Source organism: Chaetodon auriga, chromosome 14 (genome assembly GCF_051107435.1).
Source record: "Chaetodon auriga isolate fChaAug3 chromosome 14, fChaAug3.hap1, whole genome shotgun sequence".
Classification (NCBI taxonomy): domain Eukaryota; kingdom Metazoa; phylum Chordata; class Actinopteri; order Chaetodontiformes; family Chaetodontidae; genus Chaetodon; species Chaetodon auriga.
The window spans coordinates 14,696,249-14,721,657 of NC_135087.1; the positions used below are offsets into that span (position 1 = coordinate 14,696,249).

Genomic DNA, 25,409 nt, shown 5'->3' on the forward strand with positions numbered 1-25,409 from the left:
AAGGCGAGTGTGGTGTCTTATCTGAATAAATACATACAGTGAGGCTGCATGTGGAAATGCAGTGGAGACATTTATTAGCTAAAAAAAGAGGATAGGTTCACAGTATTGATCCCATTATGATGCATTTTCACTGTAAGAGATGGGGGATAGTTAACCGCCCGCGTTCTGTTCAGCCAAAGCTAAATGAGGCTTCAGCAGTCAGTTAACAAATCACACTGGCATCTTCCAAAGACTGTCTCTTTGTCTCCATGCTAGCAGTATGACTCCAGGGATGTTAGTCTGTCTGTTGTTCAGCTGAAATATCTCAGCAATTACAGCATGGATTGTCATGAAATTTGCTCCAGATATCCCAGGCCCCTAGAGATTTTGGTGATCTGCCCAACTTAGCCACGTTACTTGAAGCTCTGCACTGCTGCTCACCAAGGAAACACTGTGGAAACACAAGGAACTTTGTACTGAGAAGACAATTTTGGAAGACACCCACACAACTGATGTATCTCAGACTGCTGGAACCTCACATTAGCTTCACCTTACATGCATTTTTACTCAGAACTTGGACTGAACATTCCCCCCTTATCTCCTCCTTTGGGATCACATGAGACACATCTATTCACGGTCAGTGTGCTCAGGAGGAACAATTCTAGCGATCAATACCTCTGTAAATGTACATGTGGCCACGTGAGTACTATTTGAAGATGGACTGAAGGAAACGTGAGCCTCTCCTTTAGTTTAATTTGACCAAATAACCAGAAACCACATAGCAGCAGTATAACCATAACTATGCTCAGACAACACACTCCAGTCACATCTCGGATCCATAATCGTCCGCATCTTCACCCTGGCGTCTCTCAGGTTATCCTCATCAATCAATCTTTCTGGTCTAGACTCGTGTCTGTCAGGGCGCCTGCCATGTGTAATCATGCCTAAGTGGAAAAACAGCACTTCTCTGTTAATCACAATACAGCAGCAGGCAGCCACCTCCTGCCAGGCCACGGACACGGATCTATTTATTCTTACAGCCACCTCAGAGGGCCCCTGTTAAAAAACATTCATATCTGCCACTGAACGTCACAGCAAACACCACTCCATGAGACCAAGTGTAATTCAACAAAATATCTTTAATAGATATAAACATTTTTACACATCACAGCTCAATGGAAACAGAATCACATGCTGTCACACATGTTAAGAATGAAGGTGCAGGGGCGGTCTGCTGTGCTAGGGGCCTGGGATTCATTCATCTCATGGTCTCTGTCCTGCCATATCCCCTGTTTATCTTTTTATCAGTCCTGTCACTCTCCACTATATTCTAGCCAATAAAGCAGAAATACATCAAAAAATAATCTTAGAAAAGAAGAATGAAGGTGCAAATTCTGATGAATATCAAATTCTCCTTATATACAGTTGCACAGTATCTGAGTACAAAAGGAAACAGTTATGAGGCTTAAATAAGGACTTTCAATTCAGGTCGGGCTTACAAGCAGATTTACACGCTGCAGAAAACTCTGCAGCTGAAATTTCAGGATATACACATTATCTTACTATGTAATCATATGTGGAACAGTACCGATTTAATCTACCGAGAGAATCACAGATCTGATTGAGGCCTCTTAGCATGCTATGGGTGGAGGAGGGGGATAGTTCCATGTAGCATTTTACATGTTGTCAACACTAGGTGGCACTGTCAGTCGATCCACTGCAGCAGGCGAGGCTGAAGAGAAACTGATATCTTTGAAAAACACATGATAAGATTCAGTATTTTGGATGAAAAGTGAGCATTCTCCCCGATTTAAAGGATATAATATACTCTCTCATATAGGAGACTGATCATAAAAAGGACATGCAGATCTCTAACTGCATATGGCTGCTTTTCTTTTCTTGGCCATCGTCTTTGTCATAAATACTCTTTGCATACATATCATATTCAGGGCAGAGGTGAGAAAATAAATGTTAACATCGTATATTTACAATAATCTGAATAAGTGACACTGAGCTGTCATTCTCTATCTTTATGGCACCCATATTGTTGTGTGTTTTTTTTTACAATATATATTCTTTTCATCAGCTTGTGACCAGTAGTCCTATACAAGTTTGACTTGCTTTCAACCCCTTGAGTGACTTGTACAATCTTATCACATAGGCAGTACAGACAGGCACTTGACCTTACAGTGTTTACAGTTATGTGCTACGCAAAGAGTCTCTCTGTCTGTGTCTACTGCTACTGGGAAAGCATTACGTCTTACGGGGGGACCACATCTCCCATCGTCTCATATAGCTTCTTTTCTCTTGGTTAGTAATGAAAAATAATCAGTGTTATCGCTAAATGAATTGGGAAAACTGAAGAATAAGCAAACAGCAACTAATTAAACACACACTGTCACTTAAGTCTTAGAAAGCGTTGACCTCTATCAGAGGAACACAGGACTTTTTCCCTCAACTCAACTGCATGAGATAAACACATTTTAAAATCGTGTTGGAGCTTTTTCATTGGAAATCTGTTCACTCGTAATTAGGTTAGCTAGGGAGCTAAAAGGGGACAGTAACGTTAAAATCCCTTTAGGTTAGTTTCAACATCTTGCTGTCTCGGACATGCAGGGATACCATCGATCCATTAAACTGGAAATAAAGCACATTTGTTGAAATTTAAAGGAAGGGAGAGCATGCTGATCAAACGTGACAGTCGCACCACTGCTCTCTTTCTTCTATTCCCCTGTTCTTTGCCAAAAATACTGGAGTCTTTCATGGTGATTATACCACAGATTCACGAGGCTGAGGAAGGATGACATCTGAGTCCATGTTGGCACTGGTTTGTAAAAGCCCAAGAGAAGCAGTTCATGTTGGGGGTTATCAATTCCGTTGTATGTGCGATACTGAACAACCGAGTTTCAGATTAGTCTGAGTAGTGGTCAAACTCCTAAAGTAGAGCAGTCGGTGGCTGTGTGCATCAGTTCATGTCGATGGTGTTAAAGACCCACTCTGTGAACTTCTTGAGCTTGGCTGAGGCGCTGTAGGACTCCTCCAGGAGACGCTGGTTGTCCTCTCTCAGGCTCTGGATCTGAGCCTGCAGCGACGCCTTGGCATCCTTCTCCTGGTGGCGAGAAAACCTTTGTGAGCAATATGTCACATCCTGTCAATCTAAAGCAACATGTTTGTTGCTCATATTACATGTAATTAAATTCTACATTGCATTCAATGGTCATAGCTTCTCCTTTCACTGAGGTGTGCAGGGTGCAAAGCCACTGCATCCATTGGAGGAGCTCCACCATAACTCACCTTCTTCAAATCTTCCTGCAGCACCTTCACCATTGACTCCAGCTGGCTGACCTTCCCCATCAGGCAGGCCGGAGTCTCTCTGTAAAACAGGACAAGCAGGACATTAGCTGGAACAAACACTGAAACTTCCACAGTGAAGCAGTGGTTAAAGCTCAGTCAAATGTTGCCTTTTTCAAGTCCTAACACTTTTATTTCAGTGAAACACTGTAGTGGCTGATTTTAATCAACCAGAGTGCAGGACTAATTAGTGGTATCAGCTGCAGTAGTGTGCAATTGAACTGGAATCCACAGGATTGGACACTGGTGAATTAAAGCTAACACTGGTCCTAGGCCATGACCTGCGGCCTCTTACCCAGGCGATGGCTGTCTCAGCGGGGCTGCCTGAGGCTCAGCCTGCTGGGGGCTGGTGGCTGCTGCGCTCTCAGCCATGGAGCTCTCCTCTTGGGCTGCTAGGAAGACCAGTCTCTGCTCTGAATAAAATCAATTAAAAGACATAGTATTAGACCTGTAGAGAGAACAAATACAGGCTAACAGTGCCCTCTTCTGGTGACAACAATGTTGGCAGTTGGGCTTTTCTGCCACACCTTCCACTGAAAAGTATAGAAGTAATTAACCTTCACTTCCAATGATTTCAAGGAGGGGATTAAAACACGACGTGTGCCTACCCTCAAAGGCCTTGGCAGCGTCGACCAGGTGGGCCCAGTCCAGTGGGCCATCTGCCCCGGTGTCAGGCAGGGGCATGAGCACGGGGTCCTGCAGCTGCTGCCTCTTCCTGTCCTGCTCCAGCTCTGAGCTCTCTGGGGCTGACAGGTCTCCTGGGAAAGGAAACAGCAAAGTAAAACACTGCACAGCATGTGTATCTGTTCTCTCATGACAGAAAAACACAGACATTTTACAACAGAGAAATATATGATATAATATGATATTAAAATTCCAAACCTTATTATCTGAGGACTTGCTCTGTATTGCAAATCAAATGATCCTCCTTCACTACTTTGTAATAACTACAGACAAAAGGTCAACATGACAGTATGTATCACACTCCCACCTCTGCTATGGTTAGTCAAAAATACTGAAGATTCACCTAAAGATTTATGTGACGCTCGCCGGCTCGGTCCGTGGCGAGTGGTGGGTGAGCGGGGCATGGTGGAGCAGCTGAACAGAAGGTCAGTAGGCGTGTCACGCTGTCCGCTGGACGAAGGCTCCCTCTGACCTCCATAAATACTCTCATCTGACAGAGTTCTCTGGAGGGAGCGGCGAGTGGGTGGCGGACCCGGAAACAATGGCTGGAGATACGGAGGGAAACAGACAAGTGACAGGACTCACGAAAGACAAAGTGACAGATACTGCAAAGGGTATTTAACTGGAAGAATCACTTTTTCTGTTTCAATTTTTTAATTATTACTTTTAGTAAAGTTTGATGTTTTTGTACATTAATTTTAGCTGACTTAAAACTGTTGATCCATTACGTCTACTTCAGTATTTCAAAGTCTCTGCTCACTTCCTCACTAGTATTTACTGTATATGTTACAACTGACTCTCTCTTTATTGCAAATGAAGATCAGCATCGCACTAATTTGTAATCCCATGTGGCCGTTTATTTTCCTCCTTAACACAAATACGTGGATTTATTTTTCTAATAAAATCTTAATTTCTATTTTTTGCACACAGGTTAGTTGAGTTATTTGAGTTTTCCACATAGCCTACAGCCTTGGGTGCACCTACTCAGGTATCATTGCCCTGTTATGGTATTACTTGCATCAGTAAAGACAGTTAGGTCACAGTCTTTCTCAGTACCTTCTCTTCACTTGTTGTGGGTGGAGGGCTGTCTAGTGTGATGAGCTTCTTCAAGTCTTCTTCCAGGCTGGACTTGGCCGTGTGCCGCTGGGGTGACTGGGAGCCCCGGAGATTAGCCCTGAGCTGAGGCTGACCACCCAGCAGACCGTCACTCTGGTGCCGTCTAGAGTAAAAACAAAGTTCAACTTAATCACACATTATATAGAAAATCAGGAAACAAAGGTTATGGAGGAAGCAGCCCAGAATGTAACAAAGGATGCTTGTGATTCAAGGCCATCAGCTTAAATTCTGAGGCTGGACGGGTATCTGTGAATGATAAGGCGTGCAACTATTCTCTCACAATGTAACCTTAACATGCTCTTGACAGACACATCATCATTTAATTACTTCAACAGGAAAAACTTAACAGTATGAAAGCAGCAGTGCGACATATGCTGCCCTCAATGAATGAAAACATGCAACTGTGGTGTGTTCAGTTACACTCTTTGGCAACAAAAAAAAGATTTCAAACCCGGCAACACCACATGGTGGCAGTGTTGGCCAGATTAGCATAAACACTGACATTAGGTGATCAGGCAGAAGGCCAAAATCTGACAAAATATTCATTCCTTTCTTCAGTCTCTCAAACATCAACACCGCTGACAGCAGGACGCATTTCTATACCGGATGATCACTTTCACAACATGCAGCGCTGCAGGAGACACAGTCCTAAATATTCACAGATGTTTAATAAAAACTACTCCCATCTTACTTGCGAGTGCTGCCAAAGTCCACAGAGTTGACGGTTCCCCCTGGTTTCCTCCAGCCAATCAGGTACTTGGAGGTCGCTCCTTGACGTGGGTAGAAACTCTTGCCTCCTGGGGACTGGCAGTTCTGGGACGTGGGTGAGGTGGCTGCAGCCTCGTCCTGTGGCGACGTGGAGCTGCAGCCCTGGCCCATCGGACTCCCTGAGTGGCCAGAACTGAGCGTGCTGGAGAAAGGGGGAGACAGGTGAGACACATGTATGGTTAAAAGAAGGTTATTTCTAAAATACACAAGCACCAAGAGCAGATTCAGTGGCTGTAAAAGTGGCAGTACAGTACTATTAATTTTGTTGTTTTAACTGTATTTTGTTCTTTGTTCAATTAGCATGACTGATGAAGCATCACTGTGTGTAATGATGGAAAATTAATTCCCCCAGATGGCCACTTTCCTTCTCGTTCAAACTGTCAAAATATTTTAGCAGTTGCGTTAAGACTGTTTGCATAATAAAGAGAGCAGAAACACGTGAGTAAACCTGTTCCATCACTACATGTCTCTCTATCTCTGCAGATGGGATCAACTGATGAATTTATAGATTAAAAAATAGGACACAGTGTCCTTGCACTCCATTTCTTCAAATAACATTCCTCCGTAGTTTGACATAAAAGCTTGAATTTTCAAACAGCAAGTTTTGTGTCTGTGTGCAAGCACGCAGGCGCGTGCACATACTATAAAACAAAGCTGCCAATGTACAGGTCTGGTGGAGCTGAGTTATTTCTGGCTGAGTGAAGAAGAGAGGGAGGAAAGCTTTGGTTGATTCAAAGGAAGAGGGATTTAGAAGAGGGGAAACAGTGCTGAGCTCACAGTCTGCATTTCTAGCAACTTCAAGCACTTCCTTTCTATCATGGGCACCCGGAGATGGAGACACATACAAATGCAAACCTCCACCCTCTCCCCCCAACATACACATACACACACACACACACACACACACACACACACACACACACACACAGTTATTTCATTCTTCCTCTCTCCTTTGTTAATGCCAAACCGCAGAGCTTTGGACTTTTCCATCTGGGATGGTACAGGATATATCTGGACTACAATGAATCACTGTCTGTTTAATGAAACATTGATGCGGGGGCATAAATTCTTCAGCTGCCTACAGCTGACTATAAGAGAACATCAGCACACCTGGAGTGGGAGGCGCCATCACTCAGGCTGTAGGAGCCACTATCAGGAACTAAAGATGGACTCTTTGCTGGAATCTCACTGCCTCCAATGGCCAGAGAGTCTGGTGGCGGAGGTGGAGTGTCTGTGGCCCTGTTGCTGCCTGCTGGGTCATCCTGCCATGGCATTTTATCTTTGGCCCCAAAGGCGCCAGTGGAAGAAGCTGTGCTGCTTTGTGTGGCAGTGAAGGAGGTGGCATCGATGCCGCTGTCGGTGGAGGTGCCCTGAAGATAGCCATTGAGCTCAAGATCACTCCGCACTCCTGACCGTGAGCCCACTTCATACCACTTCTCATCGCTGTGGGCGGAGCTGGAGGCGTTGCTCGAGAGCGTGTTGCTGCTTGACTGGCTGGATGAATACGGAGCATCCGGCTATTCAGAGATGAGTAATCAAATTAGCATCTTCACCACGTTTGCACTGCATATATTTCACAAAAGCACAATCGGAACTTGCCATCAAACAGGAGTGAGGAAAATAATAATGTGCTAATAAACAATAATGTGCTTGTTGACCCTGACTCACCTTAGTGCTTTTGTTGGGAGACATGTGGCTGCTCTGCTCTGACGGCTGGAGTCGAGGAATCACTGCCTTGGAAACCACGGTGTCTGTCGGAAGCACAGTAACACAGTAATTGTCATGTTTTATCCAATGCTTTGACCGCAAGACCAGAGTTTGGAGTTTCTCTTACCTGCACTGGTTTTGTCCCCCAGTCTGCTAACCGATTCCCCTTCCCCAGTTCGGGACCACCCGACACCCGATCCCACACCAGCTTTGATCCCATTTACCCCCTCACCTGCCACCTGCCGCCCAGATGACACAGGGGACTGGCAGTTGTTGTTATTAAACCTAGAGGGGAGATGAGGAGGGTCACCTATGTTGCCAGGTAGTGCAGCAGGCAAAGTTATCACACGTAACCCATAGTGAGGAGCAGACCTTACCCATCAGGCATAGACTTCTGCCTCCAGTGGCTGGAGCTCGCGGTGTCTGTGTAGGAGAGGCTGGAAGGGGAGCTCGTGTTGTGTAGCGTGCGGCCCATCACAATGGAGCAGGCGAGGGCGTAGTTGTCGTTCCCTGGAGAATATCTGCAACAATAGTATGTCATTTAAGAAAAACGGTATACTGCAGCCAGACAGCGGCATGTTCAGCCCGTCTACCAGTTTCATTACAGCATTATGTTTATTTTGTGACCTTTTGGGGTTGAGGGGTCGCCCGTCGCTGGACACACTTCGGGGAATAGCAGCAGAGTTGCGGTCACTGAAGTCTGAAGGCGGGGCCTTGATCAGTGTTCCCCCTGTGCCAGCAGCGCGTGTTTGAGGGCTGGATGAGGTGCGTGGCCACTTGGTGTTGTTGTTGGTGGGGCGGAAGGGGAACTTCAACTCGTAGGGCATGCCTTCCTTGTGGTTCTTGTAATCCACCAACGGCATGTGGTAGATTTCTGAGCAGCCTCTGTTGGCACATCAAGCGATCACAGTCAGAATATAAAAAAGAAAAATAAAAAGCAAAAAGCATAAAGTTTCTCTTGCATCTACTGATCATTTATATCCACTCTACCTGCGTGGTGTGGAGTCCTCATGAGGGGGAATGATGACCACCTTGACAGTAACAGAGGTTCTGAGCAGGTCGATCATCTGCTCGTGAGACAGAGAGGCCACAGCCACCTTGCAAATCTCCACCAATCGGCTGCCCTGTCTGAGCCCGGCCTGCCAGGCATAACCATAGGGCTCCACCTCAGCAACAATGCCCTCAAAGTTGACATGAAAGCCCAGCTGGCCCAGGGCGTTACGGCGCAGGGTCATCTGCGTGGTCTGACTGCCCTTGGTCAACAGCTATAGAACAGAGTGAAGGAGTGGAGGAGCAGAAGCACGAATCAGAGAGAGGGAGAAGAAACGCATGATCAGCAAAACTTTACAAACATTTTCTTGAGGAAAAAAAAACCTTCAGGTAAACTAATATAAATCTTTTAAAATGGATCTGACACTAGCTCTAATCCCACCCAGGCCGAGGCACGTATTTCAATCAACATACTGTGAATACTAAGCACTTTTTCGGTAAGCTTCCATGATAACAGACACTGTGTCTAGCTCTTCCTCTACCTGTGGGAAGTTAATTGAAAAGTAAATAGTAGTTAGCACAGCCCGGAGCAAATCACAGAAGGAGCAGAGCTCCAATTAGCCGCAGAACAGAAACATGTCATGATGCCCACAACAAAAGCATAGAAAAAAGGAAAAAAAAAAACACATTCCTGCTTTACAAAGACGGGCACGTGCCAGAACTGGTAGCAGGCAACAGTAAATCTTTACCACCAACTAGAACTGCAGAGTCACAAGAATGACCCAAATGCCCAAACAAAAGGCACTGCCTTACCGCCTCATATGCTCCACACTGAAATCCACAGTAATGATATCATGTCACAAATTACTATGTGTTATGCTTAGCATGACTTATAATGACAGAGTCAACACAACAGCTGTGGCTTTTTGGTGACTGCGTAATTTGAGGCTTTATCCTTATGCTGCTATAATAACATCAACAATACTTAGAACTTATTTCTTCTGTTGTCAGGGAAGTGGACAGATGGAATATCGTGCCCTGGCCGTCACTGGTACTGGCACTGAAAAACTTCACTAAGCACCTTTTAGCTACATACTTGTTCACTGGCAGCGGGGATATTACCAAAAGGCCTCGACCTTTGATTTAGAAATGTGTGTTTACTCTACTGTTTTAGTCAGTGTTATCTATATTGGGTAAGTTTTCCAGATAATGCATTCAGAGTCACATGTGCAAGGACTGTGGTGTTCATTACAAGCTGTTTGTCAGAGGTGGGGTGTTTGGCTCAGTGTAACCTCTGATAGCTGCAGCAGATGGTGTGTGCTAATGAGATGTACTGTCACAGACAGTTGTGGTGCCCCACTGACCTCCAGTCTTTTGACAACCTCTCCAAAGTCTTCTGTGTTGTTATTGATGGAGCGCAGTGACACACTCTCGCCACGCTCATAGTAGATCTTCATGGAGGCCGGGCTCCCTGTTGACCAACCAATCACATCACGCGTGGCGCAGTTAAACACGACCGCTTTGGCCTCCTGATCCAACAGGATGATGAAGTCATTTGAAATGGCTAACAGGCATTCGCGCTCAGCACCGGCGACCTGATCTTCAGCATGAACCTGCCAGGTCACGGCCCCCAGGCTCCGAAGCTCCGCCCCGCTGTATGGACGCACCTTCTCCCTTCGTTTGTGCGCCAGAGAGATGAAGGGGAACTTCCCAGTGGGTTCTACTGGAGTACTGGTCACGTGACGCTCCGCCAAGTCCCGCAGATACTCCTGCCGCGTGCGTGTTGCCATGGCACCAAACTTATCTGACTTGTGGGCTGCGTTCTCAGCGTTGATGACTTTGCTCAACAAGAAGTCCCTGAAGACAGTGGACTTGGGGAAGGTCACGCCCTTGGGGATTGGTGGGCCAAAGGAGGGAACGTCCTGGGAACGGGTGACAGCCACACTGGCAACAGAGAAGAAGAGGTGTGTGAGGTCACTGCTGTAGCATGAAAAAACACATTACAATCCAAACCTGTAAACCACTTAACATATGGTTTGTTTGATTCTGTCCAAAAACAATATACACCAAAATCCTGCAAAAAAAATATAGAGGAAAACACAACAAAACAAAAAGACTCAGCACAGTATTGAAATATGTATATGTAAGATAAATAGATCAATATAAAATAACATAAAATATAATTAGCATGAAACACAGTCAGATGTTATCCTTAAAAACTGAAGCCTGACGCAGGATAAAAACACTAAAAGCTGACAGAACTTTTCATCCCACGATGGTCCTTTAACAGCAAGGACAAACAGCATGTGGGCTTGTAAAAAACGCTTGGTGGAGACATCTTTACATAGTTTCCTCTGAGGAATTGTTGCCTTTGACCTGTTTCACTTGTGAGTATAAAGGAGGGCGTTAGAATTCCTCCAGGCAAGGCTCTCCTTTGTTACCCTCTACTGCTCCTGCTCCATTTGAACACAATGGCTGCCCTTGAGTTGAATTACTATAAATTAGTGACAAGGTGCAGGTAATGCTGTCTCATACCTGTTGTTCATATAAAAATGGGCCCATTGCAAAACAAATTCAGAAAAGTGTGCTGTCCAACGCACTGGGATTAATTTAGGAAGAACTTCTTGCTTTGTCAGATCAGTTGGCAGCATGTTTGAACCCACGCTGGCTGTGTAATTTCTCCGGTGAAGTATGAAGATTATACGGAGGTTATACATGCATATATACATTCAGTCAGTTGCATATACACTAAAAGCCCATGAGAGTGAGAAAACAGAGACATGGTCTTGGATAAGCTGAAGTGACAGCCCTGACAAGTCTCCGTCCAGTCCATTAAACAGATAACAGAGCCATCGCCTGTAGCAGAAATGTTGCAAACCGTGCCCGACTAAACCCAGCATATAAATACTATACATCCAATCACAGCTGACGAGCCAGCTCCCAGTGCTGACACCCTGCCACTCTCTGCTACATCACGCTATGGAGAAGCAGAGAGCTGAGCTAGAGCTAGCAAGCACAAACGGCCTATGTTTCCTAAACAAAGGTCTAGTTATGCAATCTGCCTTGCTGGCCCCGTGTGACTTTGAGGCAGCGGTTGAAAGCAGCAGATTAGCACCCCGCTGGCCCCAGGCCACTTACTCCTCTAATGCTCCAGTCTGGCTCAATATGACCTGAGAAGCATTATCCAAATCTCAGCAGCAGGCAACAACAGGCTATTAATAACTGGATGACTCAACAAATCATAACATGCTCTTTATTAATAGAGATTAGAGAAGTAAAGACACCCCATTATTGACATAGTTTTTCCTGAGACATTAAGACACAGACATATGAAATGATGACAGAGATCAAAACAAACAATACCCTCTTTGTGGGAAATGAAGTTTCAAGCTCGCATATGCATGTGTGTAAGAGTCTGTGCGAGTGTGATGTGTGTTTATGTTTGCAAATGTGTGTCTAGTGATCATCTGAAATCCACAGAGCTTGGAATCCAGGAGGTGGCAAAGCCAAATCACAGCATCAACTACTCTGCATTGTTTTCACTAAACCAACACACCACAACTACAAACATCAATCAATCACACACAACTCACCTCCTGGTTTCACCAAAAAGAAAGCATGCCTTCAGAGCACTGCTGCACAGTGTCCTGAATCTGAATCTGTTTCAATCAATGCAAAGTGCCAAAGATTTCCTGAGTCGATGATAACTCGATTCTGTTCTGTAGCTACAAACCGACACTCGAGATACACCACTCAGAACAGTGCAGCAAATCCCTGTATCCTGTGTTCTCTTGTCTGGACCCAGAATTTTTTCCAAACCATCAGGGAAAAGCATCCATGGAAAGACTTGTGACCAACAGTCAGGAGTGAAGTCTTAGCATATGATGCTTCAATCCACAGAATATGAGCAGAAGCCAGAGGCTGGGAGTGTGTCAGTATCTCTGGGTGGGGTAGCTAGATTGTCCCGCGCCTCTCCATTTCATCCATAAGGCAAACCAGCAAAACCAGCATTTCACCCTTTCACCTCTTCTGCAGCATAAACTAAAAAAAAAAAAGCCCCCTTTAGGCAAAAAGCAAGCCGAATGGTGTCCACTAGTCGATGGGGATGAGTAGCCGGTCAGAAAAAAAAAGAACTTGCCAAAAAGATGAACAGGACGGCTGGAAATAAATTAGCCCAAATTTGACGCGGGTGTGAGCTGAAAGACAGAAGGCTGGCCTGACCCGTCCGCTCCTGAGACGGACTCTGTGAGCTCTGAGAGACTCTCTCGGCTCTCAACAATCCTCCCTGCTCACATGCATGTCCGGGTGAAGAGAGCACTTCATGTGCTTGCCGCTAACTTCTTCAGACCATTCCGGCTCACGCTGCCTAAAGGCAAAGTGGCAGGCGGGGAGAGGAGGAGGAGGAGGAGGACGACGAGGAGGAGGAGGAGAAGGAAGGGGGAGACTTGTATTATATGAGTGTGTGAAGAGTGAGCCTTCGAGTGAATTAGTGTGCACGGGAAAAAGTGTATGTGCGTATGTGTGTGTAACTGCGCAAGAGAGCATGACAAAGAGGTAAAAAGAGTACGAGAGTGACAGCGAGCAACTATGTGTGTATAATATCTGTGTATGCAGAGCAGGGAGAGTGTGTGTGCGGTGGGGTAGTGATGCATAAACGTGAACTGTGCCACAGAGTTACAGTCTGATCATCGTGAGGCCGAGAATCAGCCAGCGGAGGAGAAGAGATCAGTTCGACAGCTACTGCAGGGCTAATCTATTCTATTTGAACGTAATCACACAAATTTCTACTAATGCTGACATGCTGAAGACACAAACATACACAATCCACAGAGCAGTCACGGTCACGAAACAGGCTTTTATGTTTGACCCATGCCTCCCAGTCAGTGCTTTTGTCTTAATGCTGCTGTAGCTACCTGCTTTAAAACAACACCGCTGGTAACAGTGAGAGTGGCGTGGAGCTTTTACGGGTCCCATAAAAGGGGTCCAGTTCTGTACTGAAATGGGAGGTTAAAACAAGATTTCTATTCGACATTCCTACTGGGTTTGGTCAGTTTGGCCTGCTTAAAATTATAATGAGCCTCTTCAGTCTATAGATACGGTCATATATATTCATAGCTGGTGGGCTAACCTTAACCTCAGTGTCAGACGCAGTTACACACTCATAATTCTCTGACTGTAAACTGAAAACCATTCCAAGGCTTCTGGTTGGATGTCAGACCTTTCAAAACCTGTACTTATCCAGGAAGAGGTTTTATTCAGCACACATGCCACATACACCATCCCTGCTTTTTCCCTCTTCCCTCCTTTATTTGACAAACACAAACCGCACAGCATGTATACATGTGTAGAAGAAAAAAAAAAGACTTCCTCTGCGGTCCTGGCACATTAACTGAACACCTCCAACCTCAGTCTGCTGTGCCATCTCTGCAGGTACAATACAAAGACCCACCTGTAGCATGTGCTGTCAGAGCAGGGATTGTGCACCCGTACGATGATGAAGACATGTTGAAAGTGAGAGCGAATGGCCTTCGGGGTGAAAGGGTGAGCACCGGGCTCCTGGAACACGATGGTCACTATGTCGTTCCCTATGTGGCGCTTCCTCAGCAGCTAGTCATTGGAAAACAACAGTCTTAATTAGAGATGTATAGGAATCTGAAAGCAAAGTCATACCCTGCACACGGTACATTCCATTTCATAATACTGCACTTGGAAACAATACAAATTTCTGTAGGATGAAAGATGGATACCTGATCTGAAACAAGTCATATCATGTACAGTTTTTAATTTCTTGACACATAACTAATGTTATACCACAAGGGCTGGGCTCTCCATCTTTACCTGTTGTTTGTTGTTGGGTGTGTAAGGCAGCAGAGTCGACACATGGAACATGATCTCATAGTCCTTGTACGTTGTGTATAGGGAGTGAGTGCCTGTGGAATCCGCTGCAGGAAAAACAGAAAGACCCATTGTACAATCACTGCCATCCATCTCTCTCACATGTGTATAGTGCGTGCAAGACAGGATGCAATTTCACTGTAGCCCAAACAACGAGACAATAGTGGACTGTGGATCAATGTCAGCCTGGATAAGATGACTGTCCAAACCAATACTCAATCAACTGTTTTACTCAAGTGTCATCCGGTAAGGGGAGCCCTTTGCACTTTCCAGCACAAGAGACAGTGTCTAAAATAGACTTTAATTCAGTGTTTCTTTGTGGTCAAGGCCATAAACCAGAGATGATGAAGTTTTTTTTATTCAACTGCCAAACCTATGTTTGTTTTAGTCAAGACAGATTCCCAAAAGATTGATGTAATTCCAGTAAATCTGTGCACTCATTAGTACTGAGTGGACATACCAGAGAGAAAAGGATACAAGAGCAGAGAGTGAAAGCGTTACCAGGACAAAGCTGGCAAGAAAATATGAAGTCCAGTGAAATGTTTGACCAAAAGCAAGACAAAGTACTAGCACAATAAAGTATGATGCAATTTGAAGTAGGGGAAACCCAAAATGCAAACCAGAACCTGCTTTTAAGAGCCGAGCCCCATCTTTCATTACTTAACTAAAGAGGCATCAAGTCAACTACAATAACTGGCTGCTTTAAAGACTCGTCACTAGAAAACAGATTTCAGAATCACATTGACAGAAAAAGAATGGGTCAATATTCTACGTAAAACATAGGTGTCACATTAGGTTAATTCAATTTGAGATTACTAACAGAATGGGTTGGCATGTTTTTCTAATATTGATTAAAATGTCAATCCCCCAAAAAACATCACAATCTGGTTCACTACGGAATAAAAGCACAAATCCTGCGTGTGTGTGATGTGTGTGTGATCAAGAGGTGTGTTCAGTTGTTACTTTTGGTGTCCAGCTGGGCTCTGTACTTGGTGAAGCCCTTGAGGCGAACCTTGTCCCCCAGCAGTTGGAGGAACTCTTCCAGGGCGGGACCAGCCGTCTCGTTGTTGTACATCTCCTCCTCGGTGCTCTGGCCCGCTCGACAGTACATCACCCCCACCTTCACCTGAAAACTCAGCTGGGGAGCAGCGCAGAAGAAGACACAGGTCACGTCAGGACAGATAGCTTCATGGAAGCTTACAAAACACAAATTCCATTTCTGTACAAACTCAGATAAGCAATTTCACAGAGGTGCAAAAAGTTCTGAAAAATCCTGCATTTTTTTCCCTCCTACCCCTTGCTCATCCAGTTTCATCAGCTGCTCTGTAACTTTGGGTGTGTTGAGGGCCAGTCTGAGGCAGGACAGATCCAGCTCAGGGAGGAGGTATTCCAGCACCTCTTTGATGGGCAGCCCTCGGGTGGTGCCGTGCTTCGAGGTGGAAGGCACTGCATCCTCCAGGACAGAACCTCGAAGAGTTGTCAACTGAGTGGGTGGAGATTACAGAGAGGAGTGTGAGAACAGAGAGAATGCATCTCAGGAATCCTTGGTGTGCTTTGAACTTTCTCTTGGAGATGAAACATAGGGATAACAAAAGAAAAAAAGAAACAAGTCGCTGCAGGTTTTAAAGCAACACCATCCTCTTATCGAACTCTTAAAAAAGCTGACACATAACAAGACAATTATTAGCCCTTGAGTAAATAGAAAATAGAACTGAGGAAGAGGAGGTGGGAGGGCTTGTCCGAACGTACACAGAGTGTGCATTGTGCTGGGCTCTGGCAGTGAACTCAATCACTCGCCTATCATTAGCAGCTGGAACGGGCCAAGACTTTCTCTCCTACAAGCTTGAGGCTGCACAGGGACCGTGTTTACAATGGACCTGTGTTCCACATGTTTAGAAGGTAGGGTATGGGGTGGGGGTCCTGTGGTGCTTTAGTCTTAAGTGTGGGGGTTTAATCACATGCACCTGTCCTACTTCAGTCCACAACAAACAGCCTGAGGCAGGTGCCTTAACCTCTGTCTGGGAATGTCCGTCCATATAAGAAATCCCATAACCCAAAATCCCAAACCAAACACAGAAGACTAGGGGCCAACAGTGCAACCAAATATGACACGTCTATGTCTATTTTTACTGAAACACAGAAGTAAAGCTCTCCACACAGTGGTTTGAGGTTGTTGGGCACTGACAGGCCTTGGAGGCTAGAAGATGAGTGCACTTCCTGAAGTTTCCTCACACATTGCTGATATTGGGAGACAGCTGAATGGCCCAAGGGCTGGTTGCATAACAGGAAAAAAGGGCTAAGACTGGTTTTACCTCAAGCTGGTCTTCCTAATATTGAACTATACACACCTTCTAAGCAGATAAACAGGATATTAAGATCCAAGCAGGCATGTCTTAACTGTCTAATAACACACAAGTGACAACAAAATGAACGTCTTTTCTCATCAAAATCAAAATCCCAAATTTGTGATTGCAAAAATAATAACTGCATAGCAAAATGCTCTGGGCAGAAGGATTTATGTGATGTGGTGCTGGAGTTGAGGTTGCGGTCTAGGATGGAGAGGACACTACGGCTAACCTCGCTGGTTCTGAAGATGAGACGGTAATTATACTGCTGGCCGTGCTCCTTGTCTTCCTCCAGCTTTTCTCTGCGCAAGCTCACTGCCACAGGACCCAGCCCCTCGTCTATCCCAAAGTAGTTCCAGTGCTCTGAGGTGGAGGAAGTGTCAGAGAAATATGCAGAACTATAAAATAAATACATCTTTTGGATAATATCAAACATTCATAAGCTAATGAGTACATGTAATGACAGCCGTTAAATTAAACTTACCCCTTAAGTAGAAGAATTTTCTGTAGTAGTAGGCTCCCAGGTCCACATGCTCCACAATGTATTGTTTGCCCTTTTCGCTGAGCGTACTGGGGCCTTCCTTTGGTCCCTCTAGCACTGCTACTCCAGCATTTGTGCAGTGCGTGCTCACAGATGTTTCATACAAGTTAACTTCCCCACTCAGGGTCCCTGAACTACCATTGCCTGCTCCACTAGTCATAAGCCCATGATACCCACCTGCTCCCAATCTGCGCCTCCCATTGCCATCAGCACCTATCTCATTGCGGAAGCAGGGGCAACTTAGCAGCATTTCATTGCTCTGTTCATCCCCAGCGTCCAGACCAGGACTGTCCCTCGAGTTGAGCTCTTCCTGGCTGCCACTCGGGGAGCTGTAAGGCAGGCTGTGTGTGGACGAGAGGGTGGAGGTAGCCGAGGCTACAGCAGCAGCAGACGCCCCTGTGGTGGTGTTTTTCCTCTTGCCTGCAATCTGCCGCAACTGAGCAACTTCGTTGAGGTCAAACAGCATGCTTTGAACATCATAGTGGGCGAAGCCTTTCTGACACACCCAGGGCTTGAGTGGTGGGCCCATGTCGTCTGTCCGACAGTCCTCTATGTCAGACCCTGCTCTGGGGGAGTCCGACTCACCCCGCACGTTCCGAAGTTTACGGAATATAGACTCACCCCCTGTCTCGGATTTAGTTCTTCTCTTTGGGGGCTTATCTCTGTCCTTGGCTTTAGGAGGCTGGCTGTCTATGGCGTCCTCTTGAAGATCAGTGCTGGCCTGCTTGGTCCCCACATTCAGCATGTCCTCCAGTTTCTCTGGAGCAGGACTACGCTGGTCAAATTTGTCCCCTTGATAGCCCTTAAGCATTTCAAAGAAGCTCTCTCCAGATGCTCCGTGCTGATCAATTGAGGATGTGCTACCATATTCACGATGAAGAGGGGACAATTTGGCTCCCGTTGGAGGACCCCAGTCCTCTCCGCTGTCTCCACTGCCTTCCATCTCACTGATAGTCATGTCACTGTTGCTGCGCTGACGAATACGTCTCTGTCGTGGGTTTCTGTGTGCAGGACCTCGGTAGTCTCCTGGCGCTAGGTAACGGGTGTCAGGGCTGTAATTGTTAGACGGGGCCTGCGTTCGATTCTTAAGAGTGTTGTGGATGTTACGCAGCATTGACGAGTCCTGAGGGCTCATAATAGAGCCTAACTTAATGTGACTTTTCCCAGCAGAGGGCATACTAGTGTTCTCAGGCTCTGTAGCTGAGTGCCACACAACCCCTGTAAGGTCTTTTCTTGGGGGCCAGTCTGCCACTCGGGCTCGCACACCCATTTTAGGCACTCCTGTGCTCACAGTGGCGTGGACATTGTCTGTGCGGGTTGGCACAGCCCCTCCATTAACCATACGGAGGTGGCGGGTGTAAAACTCATCAGTGGCGGGGATGGAACCCCCAACGGTGCGCTCCATGGATGGGCGCTTCAGGCTGGTCATGACACCAGTGCCAAAGGCTAAAGGCACTCAGCAGGGAGACATGTCTGCCTCTGGGATGGGATGCTGCTTCCTGACTTCATGAGCAGGTTGATTGTCTGGATCAACAAATGAAGAGGCAGAAAAAGGGAAGGGGCAAGTCCACCTCTTCAGCACTCAAGCCTGCATACTGCTTCCTCAACTGTGTCGACACTGCCACTTGGCAATTCTCTTACTCCAGACATACAGTTCTGAAAGGAAAGAAACACCAGTTAGTACATACAGTAAGAGCACATAATAACAAACACATCTGTTTCTGCATTCATGCAACTTTCCCTTGCATACACAAGACTGGAAATAGGAGAAACCTAGATGGGTAGCAGGTCTTAAATTAATAAGTTGTTGAAATAAGATCCTGAGTATGGGAATACCAGATGACTTTACACTTGATTGGCTTTGATCAGTACCCTGTTACACTCTCCTTGACATGGAAGAAAGCACAAAGGTAATTACAATGTCACTTCTTATTCTTAAGCTAAGCAGGCAATTATCTTTTTTTTTACTGCTCTTAAATTTCTTCACATCTAATTCTTATCTAGCACATCCAAGCTAAGATTGCAAGTGCGTAAACAACGTGGTTTTAAGCCATCTAGTAAAAGAACTATAGTATCCGTCTTCAAACAACAGGCCCTCTTTCCATGTAACCTTTGCTATAAAAATATGTGGCCATTTTTACAAATTTGCATACAATTACACTCTGTAGAAAATGAGATATATATATATATAGATGGAAACCACAAACCTGCCTGCAGAACAGAATGTGTGTGATTTTTCTTCCTCTGACAGCTTTTCATGAGCTAGTGAAAAGTCATTGACATGTTCAATTTCAGATAAGGGGGCCTACTTTTCAAATCAATTTCAGAGTAAGCATCGAGGGGAAACATGAAAGCTCACCCAATTTCAAAATGAATTCAACAATGTGAGTCATTTTTTTCCCAAAGTCCAAACAAAATGGTGCTTTTGCACTAATCAGTTAAATTATCCAACTAATGATAAAGATGACTTAGTTGGCAATTTAATAAGCCTGTTCAGGACTTACGACTAACATTACATTAAAGTAAGAAGCAAACCATCTGAATTTCTCAATAATCTTCAATCTCTGCAACTGGCAGGCTTCTAAACCGCCCTCTGCTGCTGACTCTTGACTTGTCTGACGTCTGTTCGTGTGCCCCTTCAGCAGCCAAAATTAGTGAATTGTAGTGCAGAGTTGCAGTTTTCCTGGTCAAACATCCCAAGCTGCACATCAAAAAGCAAAGTGGCCCTTTGAAAGTCATCTGAGAAGTGAGTGATGATCCTCTGCCTGACAAATCGGGCCAATTTGGCAGTGAGACACTGGGAGAGATTAAGGCTCCACTCTCAGTCAGCCCCGCCTGGCTGTGGCTGTGATCACATTAGCCACTAGCAATCAGTGCACTGTGACAGGCCTACAGCACAGGCACCTTCACACTACATCCCAACATCAGGCCCAACTTTACGCTAAGAAAGAAGACATTCACCTTTGCTCTAAACAAACCTCTCAACTGAGTGATGGGTCAATCGTTCCCTAGACAATGTAGTTTGTTTGATAAAAACAACATCAATACACAAGTCAGGAAAAGCGTGCAAATGTGTGTAAAATCTTAAGGCTCTGGAGATGATTCAGTTTACTGAGTGCCTGAGGCAAAGTATCCCCAGTCAGCTTTTCTTCAAAACATAGAGGAGTGTTTCCTGACAACAAACCTCTAAACCTTTGTATATTATGCGGCAGAGACTCTCTCTGCCAGCCCAATATTCAGCAAAAGCAAGCAGCATAAGATCTCGCCATAATATAAGCAGGCAAAAGTTGGGATGCTGCATAAAATGTAAATTAAAAACAGAATGCAATTATTTGCAAACAAACTGACAACAGTTTTACGAAGTGTTGCTGAGCCCATGTATCCTTTAGACAATCATGTGTTCACAAAGTGGTGAACCTCGCTCCATCCTTGCTTGCGAATGACTGAGTCTTTCGAGGATGCCCCTTTCAAGGTTTCCAACTGTACACTCCTCTAATGAATGGGCACGTATTCTTCAGGGCATAGGAGGGAAGTGTGTGGAGCAGATGAATAAAAACTCATTAAGTAATTAAAAAAAACTCATTTGTGTCCTACTAACGCCCTGATGTCTGACATTAATACGAGAGAAAATAGTCAGGGAATATCAGTTAAACTTCAGGTCCTGTCCCAGAGTGTTGGGCCTCATTCCCACATTCTGCTGAGTGTCCTCAGGGACAGACAGAAGAACAGAAGTAATACACACAGACACAAACACACACACACACACACACACACACGCACGTCCCAGAAAATAGGCCTGTAAGCCTCTCTCTGACGGTCATGCAGACGGACGACTGGCTTCAGTCGTGAGTGCGTCTTGTGTACATGTGTAGAAAGCGCAGGGACAAGCTAGGAAACTAAGACAAAATAAAAGACCCACAGTGCAACAGTTTATTTCCAACCCATCCTGCCATCCTATTTCAACACCTGCAGAATTAAACAGCTTTTTTTTTATTAGTCTGTGGGACATGTCCAGACAGCTTCAGCCTGTTGACTAAATGAGGTTAACTTCCTGTAATTGGGGCTCTGACCTCCCAGCTGGTCGGTCAGGCCTGTTGAGATATGGAGCAAGGTGGCGGTACGAAGGCCTGCTGATATCATGGCACGCTGATTAGATGTTACAATTTGCTGTTCTGGTAGTAGTAACGAGTCCAGACACAGTGGACCGCGCTCTGATAGAGTAACATGTACCAATGACGACTCACCCTGAATGTGTTAACAGGTGACTCAGACAACAGGGCCCTCCAGGATCTCATAGCAAAACACACACACACACACACACTACATGGAATTACAGGTGGAAGACAGTCAGCCGGATGATGAATCAGAAACATGAACACGAATCCTTCAAATCTGACTCACGAAAATGAGAGCACCTAAAAGAAAAAGTCCTTAGTCATCATCAAGAGACAGCACGGGGTGCTAGACATTCTCAGGGCCAGGGCCTCCTGGAGGGGAAGCGCTGCTGCTGAGCTGGCTTGGCTAGCTGTTGTCCCAGAGAGAAAGGACAACACGCTGGAGTTGAAAGACTCTTCGTCCTGGGTCTCCAAACAGAGGGGGAATGAAGTTTCCCAGTAGACTGGGCAAGTGTCTCCAAAGTGGAGACAAAGGAGACGAAGGATTGCCCTACAAGCTTGTAATTACTGCGTGCTTCAATGGGGCTAAGGGGCTGTTTGGCTGACACTTCTGGCTTTCAAACAGGCACCCTACCATTTAGCCCATTGGCTCTCCCTGTCTCCTAATCTTTCCCTGTTCGAAGGGCTGACTGGGCTGTTGGGCAGCAGGCACAAAGGTCCCTCTGTCCTGGCTTGGGCAAGACTGGGGCCTCATTCCAACATAGGGAAGTCTTTGAAAACTGTCTGGCAAGGGAATCTCACTATGGCTGTGTACATGAGGCCTGCCAGAAAAACCAAATTAATTAGATGCAAGGGGAACTGAAGAGACAGATGAAGCAAACACTGAACCAGAATTTGGAAACAAGGGAAACAGAAGCATCAAAGAACAAGAAGGATACATTTGTGATGAGGACGGGAAGGCAGAAGAATGGCTCAACAGGACAGGAAAGGCTTACAACAAAGAACAGAAAATGATCAGCGTTGAACATTTCTGTAAGAGAATCATATCAGGATCATTTGGCTGTTCTGTAATCCACACACTCACTGTTACAACACATATATGAGTCACAAAACTGACAGATGACAGAGATTTGGGGAAGTAACATGGGAAATCCCTTTTATTTCTGGAGAAGTTTGTATACATGACAATGAAAGCAGCAACTAAAGAAGGCAGCTGAACCTCAAACTCTTCCACAGTGAGTAAGCTTTCGTACAAAGTTGTTCACCATCATTTTGAAGGGTGAGGGGTAAACTGGGTCCCTAAACATCCGCTGAGGTGTAGCCGAACCATGGCTGCCCACAGGCCTAACAGATGTACAGGAAGTACAACCCCGATTCCAAAAAAAGTTGGACGTTGTGTAAAACGTACACAAAAACAGAATGCAATCATTTGCTAACAAACTCGTGTTCACTGACAAGTGTTTCACAATTTGTTCCTGATGCCATGTAGTAATATCCTTTATACAATCATGTGTTCACAAAGTGGTGAACCTCGCACCATCCTTGCTTGTGAACAACTGAGCCTTTTGACATTTAATAGCCAATCACTGTCTTTGTATTGTTTTGAATTGATCATATGTCAAAAGGATTAACAAGTTGTCACATTCAGTTTTAGCTGTTTCACACAGTGTCCCAACTTTTTGGAATCGGGCTCGTAACAAAGCATCTCCACCACTCCCATGTCTCCATGCCCGTTTTTTTTACTCTTTCTGTCTGCTCCCTCCTCTCATATGAGCATCTGGCTGTAAACCAGGCACAAACCTGCCCGTCTGATTGAGCAAACCTGAGAACCTGACACCTTCAGAGAAAAACAGGCAGGCCTGCTGGCAGACAAACGATAGTAGCGTCACCCAACCGCGAGCCGAGATCCTGGAATTCCACCAATTTCAGCGAAGGAAGTGATGAAGGTTTGAGGGGGGGAAGAGAAGTAAGGCATGTTCAGGCAAACTCTCTGAGAGAAGTGCAACACTGACTGTCCAAGTGATAGTCTGTTATAAAACACTTTAATGTCTGCTGTGACTTTACAACTACCGGCTTGTCTTCTATTTTTACAGTCAGCTTCTACCGAGAGCTGTTATCTCTGACGTACCAGCTCTGGATCAACTGGCACACCACAATAAGATGAGAACTGAACCGACGAATTGTTCAACTGACCACACACGCAATGCAAACACCACGTGTAGTTGGAGCACTTCAAAAACCGGTGGCAGTGTATCGACATTCATCACCACCATTGTTGTGTGATGTGCTGCCGCTCTGCCCTATCTCTAGGCCCCCTCGCTATCACTGCAGCACAGTTCGGTGAGTAATGGGCATAGCTAACCACTGGCAAAGTGAATTTCACTCCCAGCCTTACACAAGAAGACAGCTCTGGAGGAGCGCCAGTATATATTCATTGCCATTATCTCCAGCACGGTGTCCTCGATCTTTCCTCTCTCCTTATCTAGAACGGACTCCACCAGGATTTCACATATTATGTGGGAGAGAGAGCAGGATAAATAGACACTTGAAACACTTGACATAGTTTAGTTAGCAATGGTAAACCCATTCCTATTTCCAATGTCATTATCTGGGTGGGCCATGAGTTTGACAATGAAAGGCTTTCTTCAACTCCTTGAGGGCCATTTCCCTCTAAAGGAAAAAACCTAACTGCACTGCTAACAGCATAGGTGGTCTGCTCGTCCAGAGTTAAGGGTTACTACTTCTTATACTCTAATCTATTAGCTGCCCTGTCAAAAACAAAAGGATGAAAAAAGTCAACGGTATTAACCGGGCTTGTATTCAATTGATTTAAAGTCCATAAAACCACAAGCAAGAGTCTACACACAAGTTTTACAACTTCATGGTCCATAAATATGTTAATCTACAGAGACCGAGCCAGAGTTGGTTTAGTGCCTCATATTTGACGTGAGGTTTGAGAAGGCTCAGATTTAAGCTCGTCAGCTTTTAAAAGCTGCGCGTTGTAAAGAGCAATGGAGAGGAAGCAGTGTGCTGCTGCCTGAAGAGGAATGTAAAAAATTCTAATGAGGTGGCTGCCTGGCTGCTGAACTGCAGCAGTTGGGAGCTGAGTTTTAAAAGTGGAAGTCTGCTCAAGGCTGCACTTTGCTTTCTCTGCCCGCCTCCAACCCTAGGACTCCATTAGAGACAGGAGCTCCTGATGCACATGGACAGGTACATGCGGAGACAACGGCTCTCGCACATACACATACATGACAATGCAAAACCCTGAAAATAAAACACCGAATTCAAAAGAAAGCACAAGAACACAAACCAGCTGATTTGGCACAGAAGCATTAACTCATGGGACAGAAGCTATTTTTGAATAAGACAAACCAAACTGACTTTTGTTTCTGCAAACATCAAAGACAACTTTTCAGTCCCCCAACAGCTCATAGAGATGCTATTTCTGCAATACCTGTCTCAAACTAAGCTTAGCTTTTCTTGGAAATCACACCCTTGAAATGCAAGTCATAGCCTCTGTGTAGAGTCCAGTCAGGGCTTCTGAGAACAAACGGCTCCACCCAATCCACCTCCCTATTGTCTCTTAATGTAACTGATGAGAAATGTGCAATGCACGCAAGTAAACATGGTGGTCATGTTTAAATTAAACATTCAAATACAAACTCTCAATCACCACCACTGCAGAGAGTCAGGTTTAACTCTGCAGCGGTGTTTCCGGCTTGATCGGGTGCCAAATAACACCCAGCAGGCAGCGCTCTCAAGCCAGTGAGGGATTATGTTCATGTTGCCTAACAGAAGATACTCCCTGTGATTTTTAACTCTCTAAACCATGCACTTTGTTCCTCTTAATCTTTTTATAAGACCATGATGAAAGAAATAATACCCTACAACTGCCATATCGTATCTCTTGTAAACTTT

General features: G+C 45.3%; 1 protein-coding gene across 2 annotated transcripts in view; it reads right to left on the reverse strand.

Annotated features, from left to right (window-relative positions):
• Nucleotides 1-1,310: 1,310 nt before the first annotated feature.
• The window catches only part of LOC143331532 (signal-induced proliferation-associated 1-like protein 1), a 34,403-nt gene continuing 10,304 nt past the window's right edge, over nt 1,311-25,409 (reverse strand). The window contains exons 2-21 of one of the 2 annotated variants that reach the window (XM_076748488.1): nt 17,320-19,032; nt 17,068-17,198; nt 15,785-15,973; nt 15,454-15,628; nt 14,434-14,537; nt 14,045-14,202; nt 9,960-10,539; nt 8,596-8,870; nt 8,233-8,490; nt 7,983-8,126; nt 7,838-7,890; nt 7,567-7,649; nt 7,009-7,415; nt 5,822-6,040; nt 5,071-5,233; nt 4,358-4,559; nt 3,939-4,088; nt 3,626-3,743; nt 3,274-3,352; nt 1,311-3,088 (exon numbers count right to left, since the gene is read on the reverse strand). In XM_076748488.1, the coding sequence (XP_076604603.1) occupies nt 2,945-3,088; nt 3,274-3,352; nt 3,626-3,743; nt 3,939-4,088; nt 4,358-4,559; nt 5,071-5,233; nt 5,822-6,040; nt 7,009-7,415; nt 7,567-7,649; nt 7,838-7,890; nt 7,983-8,126; nt 8,233-8,490; nt 8,596-8,870; nt 9,960-10,539; nt 14,045-14,202; nt 14,434-14,537; nt 15,454-15,628; nt 15,785-15,973; nt 17,068-17,198; nt 17,320-18,805 (5,118 nt within the window). In that variant the 5' untranslated portion in view covers nt 18,806-19,032 and the 3' untranslated portion in view covers nt 1,311-2,944. Of the gene's footprint in view, nt 3,089-3,273; nt 3,353-3,625; nt 3,744-3,938; nt 4,089-4,357; nt 4,560-5,070; nt 5,234-5,821; nt 6,041-7,008; nt 7,416-7,566; nt 7,650-7,732; nt 7,891-7,982; nt 8,127-8,232; nt 8,491-8,595; nt 8,871-9,959; nt 10,540-14,044; nt 14,203-14,433; nt 14,538-15,453; nt 15,629-15,784; nt 15,974-17,067; nt 17,199-17,319; nt 19,033-25,409 lie in introns of both variants that reach the window. The other variant, XM_076748487.1, reaches the window with a different exon arrangement.